The 22,429-nt window shown below is 40.5% G+C and overlaps 1 protein-coding gene across 1 annotated transcript in view; it reads right to left on the reverse strand.

The window, feature by feature from the left end:
- Nucleotides 1–320: 320 nt before the first annotated feature.
- Nucleotides 321–22,429, reverse strand: part of LOC140234639 (UDP-N-acetylglucosamine--peptide N-acetylglucosaminyltransferase 110 kDa subunit-like) — a 55,852-nt gene continuing 33,743 nt past the window's right edge. Inside the window, exons 12-20 of the mRNA XM_072314671.1 lie at nt 20,607–20,786; nt 17,036–17,284; nt 13,910–14,035; nt 12,663–12,941; nt 10,436–10,591; nt 9,296–9,448; nt 6,626–6,878; nt 5,950–6,073; nt 321–3,829 (exon numbers count right to left, since the gene is read on the reverse strand). Of these exons, the coding sequence (XP_072170772.1) occupies nt 3,634–3,829; nt 5,950–6,073; nt 6,626–6,878; nt 9,296–9,448; nt 10,436–10,591; nt 12,663–12,941; nt 13,910–14,035; nt 17,036–17,284; nt 20,607–20,786 (1,716 nt within the window). The 3' untranslated portion in view covers nt 321–3,633. The remainder of the gene's footprint in view (nt 3,830–5,949; nt 6,074–6,625; nt 6,879–9,295; nt 9,449–10,435; nt 10,592–12,662; nt 12,942–13,909; nt 14,036–17,035; nt 17,285–20,606; nt 20,787–22,429) is intronic.

Genomic DNA, 22,429 nt, shown 5'->3' on the forward strand with positions numbered 1-22,429 from the left:
TTCTACAGTATCTACAATGTACGCCCGGAGTGCCTGATGTCTCATTTTTCTATATTCGACTTCAATTAGTGAGTAGGTGTTGCTGTGGAGTGTATACTCGCAGCTATGCAATACGAACCATACACAAACACATGTACACATCTATCCTAACTAAAGTGGTAAATGTATTTGTGGTATTCATGTCTTTTGTTCAGGGTTATTGTAAGCACACACTCACATACACATCGTTGGTTCCTGTGTAAAGTTCAGAGGTACAGAGGGTTAAAATTTGACCAAAATCTGGAACTTAACTTTAAAACTAATCATGGATTTAATGAAACTGATTCATGCTCTCATATTCAAATCATCTCAACTAGTGTGTGCACTATTCAGCTTTTACTCATATCAATGACAGTATTATCTGATGTAAAGTTTTTGAACTATCAACGATCGCAAAGTAGGAAATGTTTTTTGTAACACCTAGTACATGTAGAATGACCATCTGTACAGTCAGAATAAACTCTGAAGAGAAATGTGGCTGGTATAGCACATACAAGAATAGGACATGGCTGTCAATGACAACTTTTGTACTTACCCCCCACAAACCTCCATAGCAAGTTTGAATGAAATCTGACAAGAAATGTGGCTGATTGACCATATGCAAGAAATGTGACATGGCATCCAAGTTGGAAGACTTGGGGTGCTCTCTTCACAAACTGTTGTGTCCTACGTGGAGGCTTCTTTGCTGTAACATAATACACCTTCATGCCAAATTTGAAGATGATCCAAAAAGAACTGCAGCCGGTGACAACATGGAGCCTTACATTAATTTACAAAATGATTTTATTTTGACCAGTTTTTGTACATGGCAAAATCATCTTCGCTCATGTGTTCTTTCATTTGAATACATGTATTACCAAACCCTCTAAATAATCAACCTTATTTCTTTTTTTCTTTTCTTTTTTGATAAACAAACCTTGGCAATCACAAACCTTTTTAATACTAGTATAAAGAATAATTATATTCATTTCTGGTCAGTTTCTCTCTGTTTGCGTTCAATATTAGTATTAACAGATCTTCAGAATAAAAACTGCAACCTGTTTATAAACCATGTTTCAGCTTGTTCTAGTACAAGTAGTAACTGCAGTACAGTACATTATGTTCTTTTTATAAATGTCTGAGTGACAGTTTACGGTAAATCAAGGGATAATACAATGTAATCTTTCTGCATCTACAGCTGTAATCTTTGCATTCCGGATAACAGTGTTCCCAGGGCAATATCTGTAATCCCGCTGAGATAAATCAAATCGAACCGCAACATTTACGTGTTATGAAAGGGACAATGCTTGTAAGTTAAATTTTCTTTTATGTAAGCAGAGGTCGACTATGGCCCAAGTTGTTGTTTGTTTTTTTGTCAGTCCTGTCAAGATCAACCTATATGCAGAGTTGACTGCACATTGTACAGTGCACTCCTGTTATACTGAACAATGTCATAACAAAATTCTCATTACATTGTACATAGACAACAAATCAAAAATCAAGGTCCCAAAATCATCATCTACACATGTATCCTTATACACTTGGAACAATTTGGCTAGAACAAAATTTCGATTGACACAAGGACTTTGTCATAACAGGAGTGCACTGAACTTCTTTACACATTGTGTGGTTGGGGGGTATAGAACACCTTTAACGACACACTCACAGAGAACATCTGTTGACAGATGGGTGAACACGCTGCAAAGTGGTTTGTCAAGTGCTTGGTATTTGTTTATTACATGGGTACAGGATTCAATTATTACATGCATTTAACCCAAATATGACAATCAAACCCAAACAACAAATCAAATATTCTACCACTATTCTCCACCTTATCCCACAAACCTTCCCCCCCCCCCCCAACAAACAAACAACCAACAACAAATATCTAGGACAGATTCCTCAGCCTAGCAAGATAAGATACTATTTACTACTAAGATCAGCACTTACCGGTACACAGATGGGCAACTGTGAACCAACTGTGAAGCATTAATGCAGAGTACACTCATTAGCTGATCATATCCCATACTCTTGTCTGACAAAGAAAAAAAAATCTTGACACATGAATATCTCTTCTCTTATGCAAACACAAGGTAATAAAAATCTGCTTATGTACAATCTATAAATCAACAATGTTTGCAGCAAACATAAGATGTAAAATATCTTTTAGGTAACACAAAACAAAGGGCAATATACCTTCAATTCAACGTGCTCCTGTTTCCCCAAATATCGTGCACATGACAAGATTTAAGTCCTTTAATTTGACTTGGGTACCTTTTATCTTCTAATTAGGCTTTACACAGTTCATCACAATAGTATATTCTTCATAATAAAAGTAAATAAACATATCTCTTTACAATGATGGGACAGAGAGCAGACAAATTAGCATGCATCTTCTAAGCTAATGTTCGTAACTTCCAAGTATTCATCAAGGAGAAATGGGGGGGGGGGTGGATTACATATCAATCTTATATACAGTGCAATCTAAGTAAAATTACATCAAATGAATAAATCACAAAAGGACATAAGACAGCAGACTGCTCTGTTGCAGGCATCAGATAACACTACGGATTCCCACTATTTTCCATCTTAATTGGCTCAAATAAGACAGACTTAGTACTTTACTGGCGGTGCAAATAAATAATGAAAGGCACGCCTTGGTCGGGAGACAGTAGACATGTTCACCATAAATTACTGCACAATTTGTAACACTTGAAAACTCGCAGTACCGTACAGTAAGTACCAACATGAAGCTTTGTACATCTCAAAATATTATACGTATGAAATCATCAATATACTTCATGCACTCGCGTAATGCTTCTCTATCACAGGGTCCCAGAAATCTTTAGGCTGTTTTGAAGTAAATGTAGCCATGTGACCAACCTCATTATTTGCCTCTCTGCATCGTTCCATTGCAGATGGTTATGTATTTGGCACGATTCACCTCAACTCTTTTATTCAGTATGAAAATCCACAGAAGTAGGAATGTACTCATGAAAAATTCAAATGGTGATTTACACTGCAAAAGCTAACACCAAGGGAACAAATGCCAAGTGCTCTTCACTTGTCTCTTATGAGCACATGCCATAAATTTCTGATCACAGAGTAAGCACACTCACACACGACACATACAGACTTGCCAACTTGTAGTTAGACAATATTTATATCTTTTCCACATTTTCTGTACACTGCTTAACTGAACTGATATTTTTCTCTTTTCTACTTTTTCTGTACATGGCTTGTTATTTGAACTGTTTGTGGCTCTGAACTTGGCAACCCCTAGTATCATTCCTACTCTGTTAGCCTTCTGCCTAACTTGCCCCAAAAGTACTCCATCATTAGTGGTCAGTAAAAGAATGTTCTACTAACCACCACAAATACCTGGGTAAGCTCACTCCATTGATCCATACAAAGAATCCTAAGTTATGATCTTACAAGCTCCTTTAATATTTGCATATTGCTGCCAACATTAACACAATGCTTACAAGTTGGGTCTCAGTGGATGTCAGTATGTGAATCACACTTCCATCACAATTTAGAGGTCTTGTTGAAGAGAGGACACTCTAAATCTGCACTCGATTTGGACAACACGACATTCTGCCACCCTTTAATCACTCAATTCTTGATGTGGTCAATCTTGCCGTTGACAGTGGGCGAGACAGTCATGTCCACGTGGTCACAAGGTTCCCCCTTCTCGTACTTCTCCCACAGCTTGCAGTAGAGCATTTCCAGTGACTGGGCATACATCTTTGTGTTGAAGAGGGGGCTCTCTACACGGCGGCGCCACACCTTTGCCCGTATGTGCTGACGGCTTTTGTACAATAATGCAAGAAAGATTAAAATGAATTTTCATAGGAAATTACAATGAACAAGAGACCTGGGGATATCATCCTCACCCGAGCATCGAAAAGTCACCTTCCACGCATTCTTGCAGACTCTTACCTGAGAACACTACAAGCTTGGGGGGCAGCTTTGAGAGCTGGGGACATGGCCACCATTTGTGTATTATTCCATCACATTGGTAAAAATACCTGCCATGTAAACTCTAGTTAGAAGCTTGGTGGCTATGCAGTTTGAAAAAACAAACAAACTTAAAGCTCTATTGCTTCTGCTGTAAGTTTCAGTAGGATACCTCAGTTTTTATGTTACGCTGTCCACAAAATTGATTATGGACAGGGAAACGGATGGACTGATGGACAACATGAAAACATAATGAAAGCACTGACAGGTTGACATGCTTTTTCTTTTCTGTACAGTTTACCTTTAGGAGCAGTGATTTAAAAAATTTTTGAGTTATCACATTTGATGCATATGTGTAGGTCAGTTGCATCACAAAACATCCTATCATATAACAAGAGACCCGCGGGTCTAGCGCTCACCTGAGTATCGCAAGTTCACCTTTCACGCAGTCACTAATCTAAATTATTCACAGCTCTACTAAAATTTGACCAGGCATTCTCAAGTAGAAGATAAAATGTACAATAAGGGCCCAAATTTTTAAAGATTTCTTAATTTGGGGGGATTGGGGTCCCCTGGGGCCCTCTGGGTGGGGCATGTTGCCCATTTTGATAAATTGAGATCCTGACCCCCTGCCCCCAAGAGGGGCACCCCTGGATCTGCTATGAACAAACTTGAAACATGGCTCGACACTAACTTTTTTGTTTGGTGGCCCGATGGGGCCACCAAAATCCTTAATTTCAAATTTTTGGTGGCCCGAGAGAAAAATTTGGTGTCCCGAAAAAAACAATAAAAAACATTAAAAGTCAAATATTTAAGTTTTATGATAGTAAGAATTAGAAGTTGGACATATCTACTCATAAATAAACTTCAACAAACTTGCAACACTCACTCTCAGGCACTAATTCAGTCCTTTTCATCCATCCTTTAAACAAATTTAACTGCTAATATCCGGCGCAAAAAAAAAAAAAAAAAAAAAAATACTGACATACTTTTCAAAAAAATTTGGTGGCCCGAGGCGGGCCACCAAATTTGCCCTTTTTTGAAATTTGGTGGCCCGACTTTCATTTTTGGTGGCCCCAGGCCACCGGGCCACCGTTAGTGTCGAGCCCTGTTGAAACTACAGTCATAAATGTACTCACTCATAGTATTATCTTAGCTCTATAACTTCTGATTCTAGAGAAGATTTTTAAAGATTCCTTCATTTTGGGGGGTTTGGGCCCCCCTGGGGCCCCTGGGTGGGGCATGGTGCCCATTTTAACAAATTAAGATCCTAATCCCCTAGGGATGCTACCTGCCAAGTTTGGTGAAAATTGGTCATGGGGTTCTCAAGAAGAAGATGAAAATGTACAATTTAGGCCCCATTAGGACCCCTCCCTACCCCCCTCCCCTGGGTCCCAAGGGGGGCACCCCTGATTCTGCCATGAACAAACTTGATACAGTCATCAATGTACTAACTCATAGTATTAACTTAGCTCTATCACTTCTGGTTCTAGAGAAGATTTTTACAGATTCCTTAATTTTGGGGGGTTTGCCCCCCCCCCCCCCCCCCCCCAGGGCCCCCCTGGGTGGGGCATGGTGCCCATTTTAACAAATTCAGTTCCTAACCCCCTGGGGATGCTACCTGCCAAGTTTGATGAAAATCGGTCGTGGGGTTTTCAAGAAGAAGATGAAAATGTAAAAGTTTACGCACGGCGGACGACGGACGACAGACGACAGACGCCAGACGAAGGGCGATCGCAATAGCTCACTTGAGCCTTTGGCTCAGGTGAGCTAAATATTTTGCACAGTATTTTGTATACAGTATTTAACAATACTTAACATCGATTATACTGCTTCAAATTTTTGCATTGGTTGTTTCTAGCCCAACTGACATCTCAGAACTATTTTGAAGCACTAATGCTGGGTTTTTGTTTCATCTGCAAATGGTAAATTATGCCTTTAATGGAAATGGCACAGAAATTTCAAACTTACAATTTGATGTCTGTTCCAAGTCTGATAGCAATGTCTTCATAATCCTGCTTGGAATGAGCAATCAGCTCAGGACAGCCCAGTGTCTGTAGCTGTGAGGCAGCAACCCGTGAGGCAAGAGTTTCACCTGCAGGGAGACAAACAAACTTGCATATAAAACAAAATGGCGAGATCCCAGTGTCTTGCTCACAGGACATCACTCATTCTCAGAATTATTTACAATTTATTGGGGGGGGGGGGGCCTTTTTGGGCCCCCCCCCCCCCCCCCCCTTCAGATCTCGGTCGTGAAAATGAACAATTTAGGGCCCGATTTGGACCCCTCCCCCCTCCACAGGGGGCACCCCTGGATCCACCATGAACTTATTACAGTCCTCAATGTACTAACTCACAGTATTAACTTAGCTCTCCCACTTTTGGATTCTACAGATGATCTTTAAAGATTCCTTAATTGGGTGGGGGGGGGGCTTTTAAACATTAAGATCCTGTCTCCCTAGGGATGCTACCTACCAAGTTAGGGAAAAAATCTGTCATGGGGTTTTCAAGAAGAAGAAGAAAATAGAAAAAGTTAATACACCGAGGATGATGGATGATCGCAATAGTTCACGGAGTCTTTGGCTTAGATGAGTTGATAAAAATGCAACATCTGAGATATGGATAGGAAGGGGAGAAGACAACCAACCTGGGAGGGTGATCATAGGAGTGCCAGCCCAGAGGACATCCATTCCTGTAGTGTGGCCATTGCATAGGGGTGTATCCAGGCAGACATCGGCCAGCTGGCCTCGCCGCACATGCTCTTCCTTGGATGCAACGGGAGAAAAGATGAGGCTGCTCTTCGGCATGCCCATCTGGGTAGCAGTGGCCAATAGGTGTGGCTCACCAGCAGCTGGGAAGCGCAGGAGCCACAGCACACTGTTGGGCACTTTCTGGATGATCTGTGAGAAAAGAGGGTTGTAATAGTGACAGTCTCATGATCTACATACAGTCAATCATGCCTTTGCAGTAACCTTCTTGTGGCCACCTGCCGTATGTAGTCACTGAAACCCCCCCCCCCCCCCCCCCCCCCCCCCCCCCCGAAAAAAGCCACATCAACGGGATGGTGCAGTTTTGGTTGAGATGGGGGTACAGGTTTCCGATATTTTTTTATCATTTTTTGAGAAAAGGGAAAACCTCTTGATGAAAATTGGTTTTGAAATGTCTGAGATATCTAATCCTAATAAAAGGTGGGAGCTACCCTTTTTTAGAATTTATTTGCTTTTGTTTGTTTTGGGATATCTCAGCCATTTAAAAACCAATTTTCATCACTGAGCTTCGAATTCCTCTTAGAATAATAATAAAAATGTTAGCGACACCATATTACAACCGCTTGCGAATTCTTACGAGTGTTTTGCGAATGCTTGCAACTGTTAGCGAAAATACAAATTCGCAAGGAAATTTTGAACATGTTCAAACTTTCTTTGCGACAAGAAAAACTGCTTGCGACAATAAAAACCGTTTGCGAGCTTTCTTGCAACTGTTAGCGAACCTTTTGCAACCCTTTACGAACCCTAGCGAAATCCAAAATTCGGTTACGTTCACAAACGTTCGCCGCTCAGTGAGATACCCCCTTTATTCCCCCCCCCCCCCCACCTCTGGTGGGCTCGACAATAATGAAGTTTATAATTGTTCATGATTTGGGCTTGACATAGAACAGACAATGTGAACAAGGCAAGTGCCAAAATGTGTCTCGCCCATTCATGTAAAAGAAATTAATATTTTTCTAACTCCCGGAAGTTCATTGACCCCGCCTATGACCTTTGACCTTGAGGTGACCTTCAACTTCCCAAGGGACATCTACCATCCAAGTTTGGTCACAAACAGACATAGGGATCAAAAGTTATGAGCCATAATCGAAACACACCGTAAAAACTAACATTGGATCCTAAAAGTTTGTTGACCCCTGTCTGTGACCTTTGACCTAGTGGTGACCTTCAACTCCCCAAGGGCCATCTACCATCTAAGTTTGTTCACAAACGTACATAGGGATCAAAAGTTACGGGCCATAATCAAAACGCGCCGTAAAAACTTAACATTGGCCCTAAACGTTTGTTGACCCCTACCTGTGACCTTTGACCTTGAGGTGACCTTCATTTTTGGCAAAATGTGTAACTTTGTATAACCACTCTTCCCTCCAAGTTTGATTGAAATTGAAGTCCTCAGTAGAGAGTTATTCAAGTTCTTGTAGCATTACGGATGAACGACGGACGGACAGATGCTGCAGGTGATCCCTTAGACCCCGTTTACAGTGAGTGAAAAGGCCAGGCTCGGCCGCGGCCAAGCCAGGAATTCATTTCACTGTAAACGCGCAAAAAGCCAAATGCGGTACCAAAATCGAATGCGCATTTGGCCAAGCTCTGGAGGTAATCTTGGCCGTGGCCGAGCCCAGCCTTTTCTCACTGCAAATGCAAACTGGGCCAAATGCAGTTCCAAGTTTAGTCTGGCTTCCAGACCCTCTGCCCATACTATTTCGCTATTCAGGATATTGACGCCCTTAACGTCGAAAATTAGTATAGTTTAGGATGGTTTTGTCCTGCCTTCGGCTTCGGGGCGGCGACTTTGTCGCCGTGGAGTCCAGTTCGCAAAGGGTCTGGAAGTGTGGGGCCCATTGCATAAAAGTTACACTTATGATAACTTTGCCATCCAATGGTAACTACCATGGCAACAATACTCAACGGCTGAACAAAATCAAGAATTCCATGGAAGTTACCATCGGATGGCAAAGTTACCATAATTGTAACTTTTATGCAAAGGCCCCAAGACTATACCAAGTTGCGACAGCCGCGCTCCCAATAATAGTCGCTTAAAGTGTGACAAAAATCACAAAGTATAATGTAATAACAGCACAAAATTTAGTAACAAAAGCTGTGCAAGAAAAAAAGTCATGAAGGGATAATTGAAATTGAAAATGAATTCAACTTCATATCTGCTGCAGTTCTGGAGAAATTGCAAAATTAGAAGGGGGGTTGATGTCAAACTGCAGAAAGCAAAGTCACTACAAAACAAACAGAAAAGGAATAGCAAAGCTTATCAACTTCCCTTGCATTTATGCAAAACGTCTGAAAAATGTCTGAACCATCTGTAAGATTAATGATTTCATGAGATACCATGATCACTGTGTGCCGACTCTTCTTAAAATAAGGGTGATTACTGAGCAATATTTATGTCTACTTTACAATATGTCTGGAACTCCATGTCACAAAAGGCCTATATGTAAGTACCCAACATCTGAATATCCCATTTAGAGGGCAGTTTAATTGTGAAATTCATTGTCCACAAAAGGAAACTCAGAATGCACAATGTGACTGTGACTTACATTGACCCACATCCTAAGAGTGGCTGGATCTATCTTGTACAGCTGGTTGAAGTTACAGAAGACAATGGCGTCATCGGGGAGACCATACATGCTGCGCGTGGTAACAAGGGGGTAGACTGGTACCTCCTCTCCAGTTGCAGATTTGGGAATCAGCTGGACAGGCATTAAGGAGATACACGTATCAAAACACCATATCTTCCATTCAGTCAACTAGTTGTATTACAACTGCTACACCAACAAACACCTCTTGGCACTGAGAATACTGATCTCTTAACACATTTAATAGGTATCTAACCACAGTTTTGAATTGTACAAGTGTTTAATACTGCTATAAATTTCTAATTTCACAAAGATCATGATGTGGCCTCATTGACTTTTTATCCATATGCTCTTTTCCCCATTTAAATGAAAATATATTTGCCAACAAAAGGCTTGGGGTTGAAACCTTCTGGGCCACAGAACACCCCAAAAAAGCCAGTTTTACAATAGGGAACCAAATGATGCTAACTCTGCATTCAGATTTTGTAAAAAAGAGCATGCACGTGTTCCACACATTCCTTCACCATCACTGGTGTATCGCTATTGCTATGCAAATTTACCTGACCTGCATGCAACTTGCATGCGACCTGCATGCAAACAACATTGATTAGTGGCTGATGACCAAAAAAAAAAAAAAAAAAGAAAGAAAAAAAGTTGTCACATAGCATTGTAGGATTCAATAATGAACTGATGTTACACAGGTGCTCAGTGGCACATGGCATTGTCCCATACACAATTGTGCTCGTTAGGCAGGTGAATATCATGATTTGATTGTGGTGCCATATAGGCCACACTCCAAATGTACTGCTTTATTTCTCTTAAAAATAATGAAGACTTAGCGCTGGCGAATACAGTACCATAGTGATGTACAATAATGAAGACATGGAGACAGGCCATGATCATGTTACCTGTGACTTTCTTGCAAAAAAACAACAAACAAACAAACAAACAAACAAAAAACTTAGAATGCTATGATAATCCTAGTCCCTAAGCTTCAATATCTCTACAAAATCATGTATGCATCACACATAAAGTGAAGTTGATGGGCAGGTGGTGGGAACAGACATGCAGAACAGTGTCAGCTAATTTTTAAATTCCTACCTGTGTCAGAGCAAGCCCATGGCACAGCGTGACCCCATTGATGTTAGCTTGAACTTGCCCTTGAGTAACCATGTTTGCTATGGCCTGGGATGATGTACTCTCAATTACAGGGAAGTGCAGTTTGTCGCTGTTGGACACCTCCCCGTTCACAGCAACCTAAATGTACATGTGTGAAACGTTTGCAATGAGCTTTGCACGAGCAGGCATTGAAGTGCTCGACATGGATACCACAAAGTGATAATCATTTCAAGTGTAAATAGATGTTGAACTTACTATTGCAGCTACTGGGTAAAGACAAGATTGTTTGAAATACTAATCAATGTGATTGAATACAAGTAATTATGGATTTACTGATTTGTTAATGTCCGAGCACATTGCATCTTGATGTTTAGTGAAAAACAAAAACAGAAGGAATTAGCTCAATCCATAGTATTTTTGTATGTTTTTTATTGAAAAATGTTACCATGGCATCAATGACAAAAGATGCGCACACCAAAAAACTATATTGGTCACATGTCTCAAAAATCTAGTCAAATGCTGAAGAACAGAGAGATTACATTATTAAATACACAATAATTTTGTATAATTCTCATTTTAAAAATGCTGATCTCACCAATACCATTCCAGCACAATGTTTGGAATTCAGGAAATATGTGACCTGCTACAACAAAATGATCCTAAAGTCGGGCGAGGTCGATTATTTGAAAATTGCACGATATAATCCCCTAATCTTTCTGCTTTAGATTGATCTATAACACATTTTATAAAAATAATCGGCTGCGGAGATATCGATGTTTAAAAGAGAGCATGTCGAGACGTCTGGAAAATCACTGTTTCGAGAAAAGCGCCCTAAGTCTTCCTTTCGACGCAATCGCGATCAACGGACACGTAAGTCAGTTTTCACCTCTGGACAATAGAAGGTAAGCCCTAGCAACCCCCGAAGAGTTCATTCAAGCACATCAGCGTCGGCGATCTCCTCACCAACCAATCAGTGACCAGGATGTGAGAAGCGGCTGAGCATAGTGCACCCCGCCCGCACGCACCAGTCGACTGGGCAGTGTGCGAGCTTCATGCTTCGATTAGCAGCAAGCAGCAAACTGACCAATGAGATCACTCTGGTCGTTGTTAGGGGTGGAACCTATCTGTGGCGCTCAATCCAAATTTTCGAACCAGTTTCTGCTTCGTTGAAACGCCAAAAAACATGGCTCAGAAAAACGCTATTTTTTGGTCTTTCCTTTGATCATTTTAATTCAAAATTTCGACAGATGATAGAAGACATGTCAGACTCCAATAATATATCAAAATCAGAAAATCGTAAGTTTTGACCAATTTTAATGCTCTGACTTCAAACTCGAATTTCACGACTTCGACCGTGCGCGACTTTAGGACCTTTTTGTTGTAGCGGGTCACATATGCATATCCACATCATATAGTGGTCACATGTGCCAAATTTCAAGTCAAATACTCAAAAACTAAAGGAATTCTGAACACACATTACTTGTGTATGTTTTTAATTGAAAAAAAAAATGTTAATATGGCAATGCATTAACACTGACAAAACATGTGTTTTGCAAATCTGATAATCATATTGATAGCCTTTGGACAAGCCCCTCTTGCTAGATGGTATGCCTATATGGGCAAGAAAAAACGAGCACCTTTTGAGATCTGCTTCGCACATTATCATTCATGACCGCTGGAATCTATTGAATAATCACGTTTAAGGGTTCCGGTCGACCAATAGAATTGCGTGCTAACCACATCCTCTGGTCTTAGGTGTTGTCCAGCATGTTTGCATAAATACATTGTATGCAAATCGGGCTTGTGTAGACACGACACGCAGATTGGTCAATCTTTGCTACCAAACTCGGGTAGCAAAATCAGCAATTCAAAGGGCTATTATAAGGATACAAAGTAGGTCTAAAAAGGCCCTCGTACTGTCTCCCTTGGCTGGGCTCACTTCATCTGCTCCCACTTGCTCCTTACCATACAGCGAGAGGGCCTTGTCGAAAGGCTTCCCAACCAAAACAACAAATCTCACAGTGATTCCTATAACCCCATACACACTGTGTGTGGGTGAAGGCATAACAAAACCTGCAGAGACAGAATGTATGAACACACATGTTCATGATAAAGCAGTCATGTGTATCAATCAGCACTAGGGTGAGGCATAACGCTGTATGCTTGAGCGAAATATCACACTAAGGATGAAAGATAGATAGAGTAATACCTTTTCAGAGACGCCCAGCTTCTCAAGGACTGGTTTGAGGTTGACAGCATTGACAATGGCCACATTGTCTCTGCCGGAGCCTGCTTTCATCTCTATGATGGCCTTATCCATGAGGTGGGGGAACATGTTCCAGTGGTCTCCAATGAAGAATGTGTACCGCATGAAGGCTAGCTTCTCAGAGTATTGGGCAGCTAGCTCTATGGGGGAGGTCACATTGTCTGTGATCAAGTAGTCCATGAAAGATGCTCCACTGGTTCCAGGATATCCCAACCACATTGCCTGACAAACATAGAGTATCATTAAGAAATTGCATTAGTCAAGAACTATTGAATATAATTAATCTACCTTGAGACAAACAAGAAACCGAGGGGTCTCACGCTCATAGAGTATTGCAAGTTCACCTTTCACGCGTTCTTGCAGACTACTACCTTAGAACACTGCAAGTTTAGGGGGCAGGCAGCTTTGAGGGCTTGTAAAGGCATCGTGTCTATATGCATATACACCATCATAGCGATAAAAAACCTGCCAAGTACTGTACACTGGCTTTAGGAAATTTTAACTATGCAATTACAAAAAAAAAAAAAAAAACTTTTTTTGCCCCCACTCAGATGGGGCATGGTGCCCATTTGATATTGAGATCCTAGCCCCCTAGGGATGCTACCTGCTAAGTTTGGTGAAAATCGGTCATGGGGTTCTCAAGAAGAAGATGAAAATGTAAAAAGTTCACGCACGAGGGACAAGGGACGACGATAGCAATAGCTCACGCATGCCCTGGATCCAACACGAACAAACTTGACACTCTGGTCATCAATGTACTTACTCACAACAAGTATTACTATTATTTATTAATTTTTTTTTTTTTTTTTTTTTTTTTTTTTGCTCTAGCACTTCTAGTTCTAGAGGAGAAGATGATTAAAGAATCTTTTTTTTATTTATTTATTTATTTTTTTTTTGGGGGGGGGGAATCTATCATGTGGTTTTCACAAAGAAGATGAAACTGTAAAAAGTTTACACAAGACGCACGATGGACAAAGAGAGGTTGCAATAGCTCACTTGGGCCTTCGGTTTAGGTGAGCTAAAAAGTTTGTCAAAAAAAAAAAAAAAATTCAACAAACTGAAGGGGGCACCTCTTTACCCCTTGAAACTTGATTTGGTGGGGGTATAAAATTCAGAGAGCTACATTTCAAAGGGGACAGCCATTCTCCTACTGCTTATACGAAAACAATCTATCTGATCAGAGCCAATACCTGAATTGGTGCTGGTCTGAGTGCAAAGATCTCATTGCGAGCTCCTTTGGTGTATCCATTCATGTTGACCAGAATATGGATGCCATCAGCACTGATGCGGTCTGCTGCTTTACCATTGCATGGGATCTTGGGGGAGAAAATGGAGCATTACATGATATTTCTCTCATACATTCAAAGGGGTGTAAAAACCAAATACACATGCAGCAATGTCAGTAGCATACATCAATGAATGTTTGAAGCAATTTACACAATCTGCTGAAAAGCTATGAATTTTTAAAGCTTTGGTGCAGTCATAACTAGATGTGAAGACTATTGCAGTTTGAGACGTCACACACGGAAAAATACAAAGAAAGTAAACGAGATTTCATTCTTATGAAATGTATACATTCCGACTTATTACCTGACGTATGTTAAAGTGAAAACATAGTTATGGTAAGGGATTGAGAACCCGTCTCATACCATTTCATATCTGCTTGCAATATATTGTAAGAGTCTACCTAGAAACTTACCTGCCTGATGTGATTTGTTCTAGAGTATTTTGAGATCAAAAGAGTTAGAATAATAAAAATCGGCATGCTGCCTTGTATTTCAGAAGGATCCAGGCTAACTCGGTCTTAGGGACAACTCGGCCCTATTTCACACAATTTACATGCAGTTCATGATTACCACATATTATACATAGGCGCACATTCATTTTGTATGCGCGCGCGCCAAAGAGGTTCTTTGATGCACGCATAGAACTCGGCCCATAATTGTGACCAGCCAGAACGAGAAGAACTACCTTAGTACAACACTGTACAATCCAGAGGAACAACTTAGTGAGTCCGAGTTAGCCTGACCTCGATCGGTTAAGTTCTGAGATTATGACTCTGGCGAACCTTTTTGGTTAATATTTCACATTTTCGTTGTTACCGAACGGATATCTTGTTATTAGTGGACATTCCCATTGTTGAAACGAAAAAGTTTCTTACACTACTTGGGAGTAATTTCTTGTAGATTTATACCACTCCTTCACAAATTAGGTCTTTCTTTAATGAATATGAAAATGATACTTAAAAGGGAATGTCCCCGTTAAGCAAAAGCTCAAGCTCATTTTACAGAGCTTGGAAAATCGTTAGCAATTGCTAGCAAGAACAAGCAAAAGGTCTGTTTTATGCATATGTTTTTAAGCAAATGCCTGGTCTCTAAGCAATTGCTTGCGGACAGAAAGCAATTGCTTGTGCTTGCTAGCAAAAGCTTTTGCTAGCATGCAATTGCTTGTTTTTATGCATACGGATTCAAGTAAAAGGCTAGCACAAGCAATTGCTAGCTTTTATATGCATACGGCCCATGGTGTGAAAGGAGAAGCAGCTATGGAGGCAAGGGGTGCTACTCCCTTTTGGCTTTTTAGTGTACATAATCATGTTTAACCCTAAAAGGGAGGGGGCGGAATCCGCCCCCCCCCCCCCCCCCGACGTTTCACACTATAATTCTGTAATGCAAGAAGGCCTCGTCGCGAGGCTTCTTGACTTTGTTTGTTCAAGTCTCGCGCAACTTTTGAGACCAAATTTGCAACATCCGCGCATACTTATGCGAAGCCACGCCCATTTTTGTAACGGGGGCGGAATCCATCCCCCCCCCTCCCCCCCCCCCCCCCCCCGGTCGGAGCATAGCCAAAAAAGCCCAGCCCTTTAAGGGTTGAATATTACTTAGCTGGGTAAAGTTTTGAGATAACAGGGTTAGAAGATTTGCTGCTTGATCAAAGATAATGTCAGTGTGGGAGTCAGTCAAAATTCTTGGGAGCCTTCTTTGAAATTCAGCGTGTAAACAGAAAATACACTTGTGTTCACTTGGTTTGTTTACAGATTAAGCCTTTCACTACAGCAGATACAAGTGTTGTCTGCTGTATGGCTGTGTATGTATGGTCATACTGCTTATGCAAGAATTACCCAAATGCATCTTACGCACTAAACATGCCTTCTATGTGATGCAGCTAGTGGTAACCCAATTGATAACCCTTTTGCAGTTTTAACCCTATTCTAACTGGGGGGGGGGTCAAATTGACCCCCCCCCTCGACATTTCGCGCCACCATTCCGCAACGCGCAAAGATTTTGCCGCTGCGTTTTGTGACTTTTTTCATTGAAGTCTCCCGCATATTTTGAGACCAAATTTGCGACATCCGGGTACACCGTTCTGAAGTTACGCAATGTTTTGCATATGCATGTCAACCCCAAAACAGCTCAAATTCATGATTTTGTGTGCAAATCCAATGCAAATTGTGTTTTTTTTTTGTTTAATTGATATGAATTGGATTATTTCAACTTTTAACCATTAAAATTAATCAATTCTATTGTAGATCAGCTTGGAAAAGTGCCTGCAACAAATTTTGGCAAAAAAACAATAGAAAACAAAAGGTCGAAAAAACAATAAAATACATAAGAAATTAACAAAACAATACAAAACAAAAGAAACTGACTTTGATTGCGCTATTTTTTTATAAGAAAATTGTTTGATATGTCTTGAGGAACTCTGACACAAAAATTTAGCAATCCTTCAATCTTTTTAATGGAGTTATAGGTGAAAATATGATTTCATGCGTTAATTTGCATAATTAATTTATTAAAAAATATAAAATCAAACTTTTTCTATTGTATGACCATATAATCTTGTAGTTGACATCCGGCTCTATGTACAGGCAAACTTTTGCGGCGATCGCGCGATCGGCGGCCGAGATCTGAAGGGGGGGTCAAATTGACCCCCCCCCCAGTAAAAACTTGGTCTCAAATAGCCCAGTTAGAATAGGGTTAATCCAAAAACAGTTACTTATTTGAAAATATTGTTACAATGGCAACACATCGATTGATGACGAAAAAGATGAAGTTTGCACAACTTTATTTCATAGTGGTTATGTATGCCAAACTTCGTAGAGTTTTTGTGCGTCAATAGAAAACTGAGAGCTGTTTGGATATTTACAGCCGATTGGGATTCTGGCTCTTAAACCTTCTGACAATATGGCGTGTAAATTGAATTCATGGATTCCCATTACACAACAGCATCATGGTTATACCCATTTAATTGCTATGACCAATCCCCCTCTTTTTGTTATGGAATAACATGTATGAGGCAGGCACTTAGTAAAATCTCACTTGTGACAGGTCCACAAAGTGCTCAGCCTCTTTCATGGCCTTGGCTCTAAAGGCAGTGTGGTCATCTGCACTCAGGGCATAGCAGAAGATTTCCACCTTGTCCTTGCTATGTTTCCCTGGGATGCTCTGCATGAGGTGTGAGGTGGGGTGGTTGCCAAAGTCTGAAGAGACGTATCCAATTCGAAGCCTGCCCCCACTCTGGGTCAGGTCACGTGGATGATTGTAGGCAGGCTTGTGCAAGACTGTGATCTGTAAGGAGTGATTGATCAAAGTGTAGTTGTAGTACACAGTAATCGGCATTTTTCAGGAGCATAACCTGAAAAAAAACAAAAAAAAAAAACTAGAAATGTTGCTATGGTGACTGATATGCCTCCGCCATAATGCATGGTTCTCCCAAGAGGTATATAGTACGTCTTGACAGTGTTGAGACGATAGATTCACTTCACTGGCAATAAATAAATAAATAAAATGACATGTGTTGTCACTATTGTGTTGTTTACTTTAACTAGGTTTCATTTGGATGGATGGCCAAGAGAGCAGGTATTCGGGGATTTGAACATTTTCACTTGACATTTGACCTTTGACCCCTGGTCTGCAATTCTTCAGATAACCCCTAACTAAACTGGTAACATCCATTTTCATAATAATACTTCGAGCTACTTTTAAAATATGAGGGAAATTCCGACATTTTAACCTTTTCCCTTGACCTTTGACTCCACGGCCAAAATCTTTCCATACAGAATCATTGTGCAGTAATGCATGTGTATATATCTAGTTTTAAGTTTATGTGTTTATGCATTGAGTAATCTACAATGTATGGAGAAAATGTGTAACTTCAGCATTAAATAGAATTTTAGCATTTTAACCTGACCTGTAACCCTTGACGTTTGTCCGTAAGACCACAAATTCCCAAGAGACTCATTGCCAGGCCGCAGGCCTACATGCATATGTACTAAATTTCATAATATCAAGCCATTTCCAAGATATGGAGAAGAAAATATTGTTGCATTTTCACCAATCTCTGACCCACATGTTCAAAACCTTTCCAAGAAAATTTTGCCCCTTGGAGCCCCTACTTTGGGAAATGGTGCCCATTTGCACAGACATATATTTTAGAACCCTGGCATTAGTCCCTCCTAAATTTGGTAAAAATCTGACCTTGCTATTCAAGAAGAGGATGCAAATATGAAGACTGGTCTCAATTTAATATCCCCCCCCCCACCTGCAACTCGAAACTACAATCACTGATCTAAATTACATAGCACTACTGTAGCTTATTGATTTGAGAGAAGATTATTAAAATTCCTTAATTTGGGGGTTTTGTCAGTCTCCCCCCCCCCCCCACACTCGTGAAAAGCGTGAATTCGTGTACAATTTCAATGCAAACTGTGTTTTCAGGCAAATTTCATAAAAGCATGATTATCTGGGGCTTTTATTGATTAAAATCAATAAATAATATATTTTCTCATTTGGAACAATGTCGCGGACAAATTTCATCGAAAAACAATGAAAAACAAAGTAAAAAAAACAAGGAAATACATAATTCCAAAAAACAATAAAATACTTCAGAAATTTTTTCTCTTACATTTGCTAAGGACAATAAAAAGAATATTTACCCCAAAAATGTGCCTGTTTTGACCTTTATTTAGTGATTTATACCAAATTGTCTGATTTCATGCATCATTACGCATAAATTAGTATAATTTAGCATAAATGATAATTTGTAAAAATAAATTAACTTCACGGTCAACGGCTGAGATCTGGGGGCCTGGGAGGCCCCCCCCCCCGGCTTGGACCCCCACCCCCAATCCACCATGAACAAACCTGTAACTACAGTCATCAATGTACTTACAGTATCAACTTAGCTCTATCACTTTTAGTTCTAGATAAGAAGACAATTCAAGATTCCTTAGTTTAGGGGGGGTTGGAGCCCCCTGGGGACCCCCAGAGGAGCATGGTGCCCATTTGAAGATACCAAGATCCTGTCTCCCTAGGGATACTACCTGCCAAGTTTTGGTGAAAATCCATCAGTGTATTCACAAAGATTGATAACAATGTACAATTCGATGGTTTGATGGTTCCTTTTTTCCAATGTTTGTTAAAAATGAAGATCAGCCATTGCACTGTTACAAATTTCATTTGTAAAGACAGCAGATAAATTTAAGAAAACTCATACCTCAAGACTTAACCACTATTTAATTACCGAGGATGGTAAGCATTGTTAAGGGCGAGAAAAAAACATAATACTTGATATGGGGTACTTAATGACACTCTTTGGTATCAAATTTTCAATAAATTTTCACTGCTTAATACTTGCTCAAAATACCGATTTGTCATTAATTCTGTAATTAAGTCCTCTCAGTGATGAATGCGCATTGATACGTGCAAGACTTTCCCGCAAAAACGCTTCCTGACATGGTAGTTAATGAAGTCCCAACTTAAAGATAATATAAAGTTTTGGTATTACCTCAAAAGTTTCCCTGAATTTCCTTGTCTTAGTTTGTGTTTCAGGTTAAAGTACCTTTCATATAACTAACACTGTGAGACTTACTCGCCCCAAAGTGCTCTCATGTCTTAGCAATCATGCAATAATGGTTTCGTACCAGAGCCGCCGCCGTACGGCGGCGGCGAGGTAGTACACGTATTGTGCGAATATCACTGCGACCAGCAGCGTACAGCCCCATACGCATACTGTGTAGCTAACTGCGACCAGCAGCCCCATACGCATAGCGTAATGGGGCTTCGCATTGTAGCTTACAGGATCATGACAGATTTAGTATCGCGGGTAAATATCAACTTAAAATCCAAAAATTTCTTCAATTTAAAGACTTACCAGTTAAGTTGAAGTATTGAAAACAGGCTTTGGGCAACGTTTGGTTTTGCCAATAGTCCCTTTCTGTTCGAATTGATGACTGAATGTGACTCGGTCGAGAGGACCTTGGGAGAGTTACACTGAATTGACGGCGAGCGCATGCGCACACAAACATCTTATCCGTTCATGGATTTGAAATTTGTTCGCATGTGATGTGTGCGTATGCGCTGGCCGTAGTAATCAGTGTATGTAGCTCTCCCACGGTCCTCTCGACAGAGTCACATTCAGTCATCAATTCGAACAGGAAAGGACTATTGGCAGAACCAAACGTTGCCTGAAGCCTGTTTTCAAGACTTCAACTTAATTGGTAAGTCTTCAAATTGAAGAATTTTGTGGATTTTATGTTGATATTTGCCCGAGATACTAAATCTGTCATGATCCTGGATGCTACAATGCGAAGCCCCATTACGCTATGCGTATGGGGCTGCTGGTCGCAGTTAATTGCATGATTACTAAGAAATGAGAGCACTTTGGGGCGAGTAAGTCTCACAGTGTTAGTTATATGATAGATACTTTAACCTGAAACACGGAAATTCAGGGAAACTTTTGACGTACCAAAACTTTTTATTATCTTTAAGCTTTCAGAATACCAATTCGCTAATAAGTGCTTATAAAACGCTAATTAAGCCCTCAGAATATGGCCCCTCGCCATTATCTTTCAAATGACTTTTTAACCTCTGGCACCAGTATTTCACTTACCTTCTCTAAGCAGAGGTTGCCATGCCTTGCAGCAATAGCTTGGCGGAAGCTGTGAGACAATGGGTACAACATGCTGTGGTGTGGATGAACAGAGGGAAGCCTATTCTTATCCAGCTGGTCAGCTACAATGGACACCAGTTTCTTCATCCTTGCTTCATAGTCTGTCCAGTCACACACAATCTTAGGGATAACAGATAACAGAAAGATTACACTGAGAACTTACAGTTAGATCATTATTTTATGAGTACTCAAAGGTGAGAGAATTCATGAGTCATGCAGGCGCATATATGTCAATATTTGAAGCACTTGTGGTTACCGTTAGTTACCCAGGCTCTCATGTTCACCCGAGTATCGTAAGTTCACTTTTCAAGCATTCTTGCAGACTCTTACCCGATAACACTGCAGACTTGAGGACGAGGGAGCAGCTTTGAGAGCTTCTTTGTGGGCATGGTATCTATTTGCATAATCCATCACACTGGTAATAACACCTGCGAAGTACACTGTACCGTAAAAACTCACGTATATGGCGCACTCGTTTATAAGTCGCACCCAGACTTTGAGACTTGTTAAAAAAAAAGAAAAGAAAATTATCAATAGTGATGACAATTTGCTGGTGTAAAAAACAACTTGCCTGAGTAGACTTTCTTCTTTCGATTTCACTCTCCCTGGCTCCTCTTATCTCATATTTATATCACTCTGATCTTTCCCCACCTTGGCCCCAATTCCATGAATAATGGGGGAAAAAAAAAAAAACTGCAACAAACTGCAACAAACCACAAAGCCACTTGCTGGCTGGCAGCCAGGTGTCTCTTGCAAGGTGAAACATAGTGTTCAAAATAAAGAATAAGAAAAACGATTGTAGATAGAGGGAAACTTGACACCCAACACATACCAGCCAGGCCAGGCTGGTGGAAAGGAATTCGTTTTTGCGTCCGCGTGCATGAAACTTTCATGGATGGGGCCCTGGGATTTGGAACAGGGCAATTAGACACTGTGCATGCTGGAGCCACATGTCAGAATTGGTGAGACCTTCCTGCCAGCACAATCGTGACGATCTCAAAGCTGAAGCTTTTTGTGGTCTCACACTCAGCAAAACTGCTTGTTATTTCTCAAAATTCAAAAGAACTTTACCTCTGAAGCATGGAGTTGCTCTGATTACTATTTTACTTTATTTTATGATCAACAGTCATTTGTTTTCTACTCGTAAAAGACATATAATGATTCCTTTATCGAACGCAAATTTCCGTTTAGTGTAACCGAGCCAGAAACGGTTCTAGGGCAATTACCCCGGACCCTTCCCCTGGCCCTAATCCTAATCCTAACCCTAATCCAAACTCCTAACCCTAAACCTACCCCTAATCCTTACTCTAAACTTACCACTAAACAGTATTTAGCCGGGGGGTAATTGCCCTCTGGGGGTAATTGCCCGGATACAGCAGAAACACAGAGCATGCATTTCACACATCGGCAACATGCACAGCTGGCATGTATGGATTATCGTTGTGGCAGATACCGACTGATTATGGTACAGGGTAAGGGAAACTGGAATTCATTTTACAAATTATGTTTTTGAGTCCACAGAAAATCACCTCACATGTTATACATCACATGCAGCCCCAGTTTGACCTTGTACTTTTGCATGTAAGTCAGAACTTTTGCTGTGATTCTGTTGTACATTGTACCTGTATATAAAGCGCACCACTAATTTTCGTATTTCTGACGCAAAAAAAAAAAATTGTGCCGTATACACGAGTTTTTACAGTGCCAAAAAATTTGACTAGGCATTAAAAAAAACATGGCAAGTGTCAAAATGTGTCATCTGG

Source organism: Diadema setosum, chromosome 11 (genome assembly GCF_964275005.1).
Source record: "Diadema setosum chromosome 11, eeDiaSeto1, whole genome shotgun sequence".
Lineage (NCBI taxonomy): Eukaryota > Metazoa > Echinodermata > Echinoidea > Diadematoida > Diadematidae > Diadema > Diadema setosum.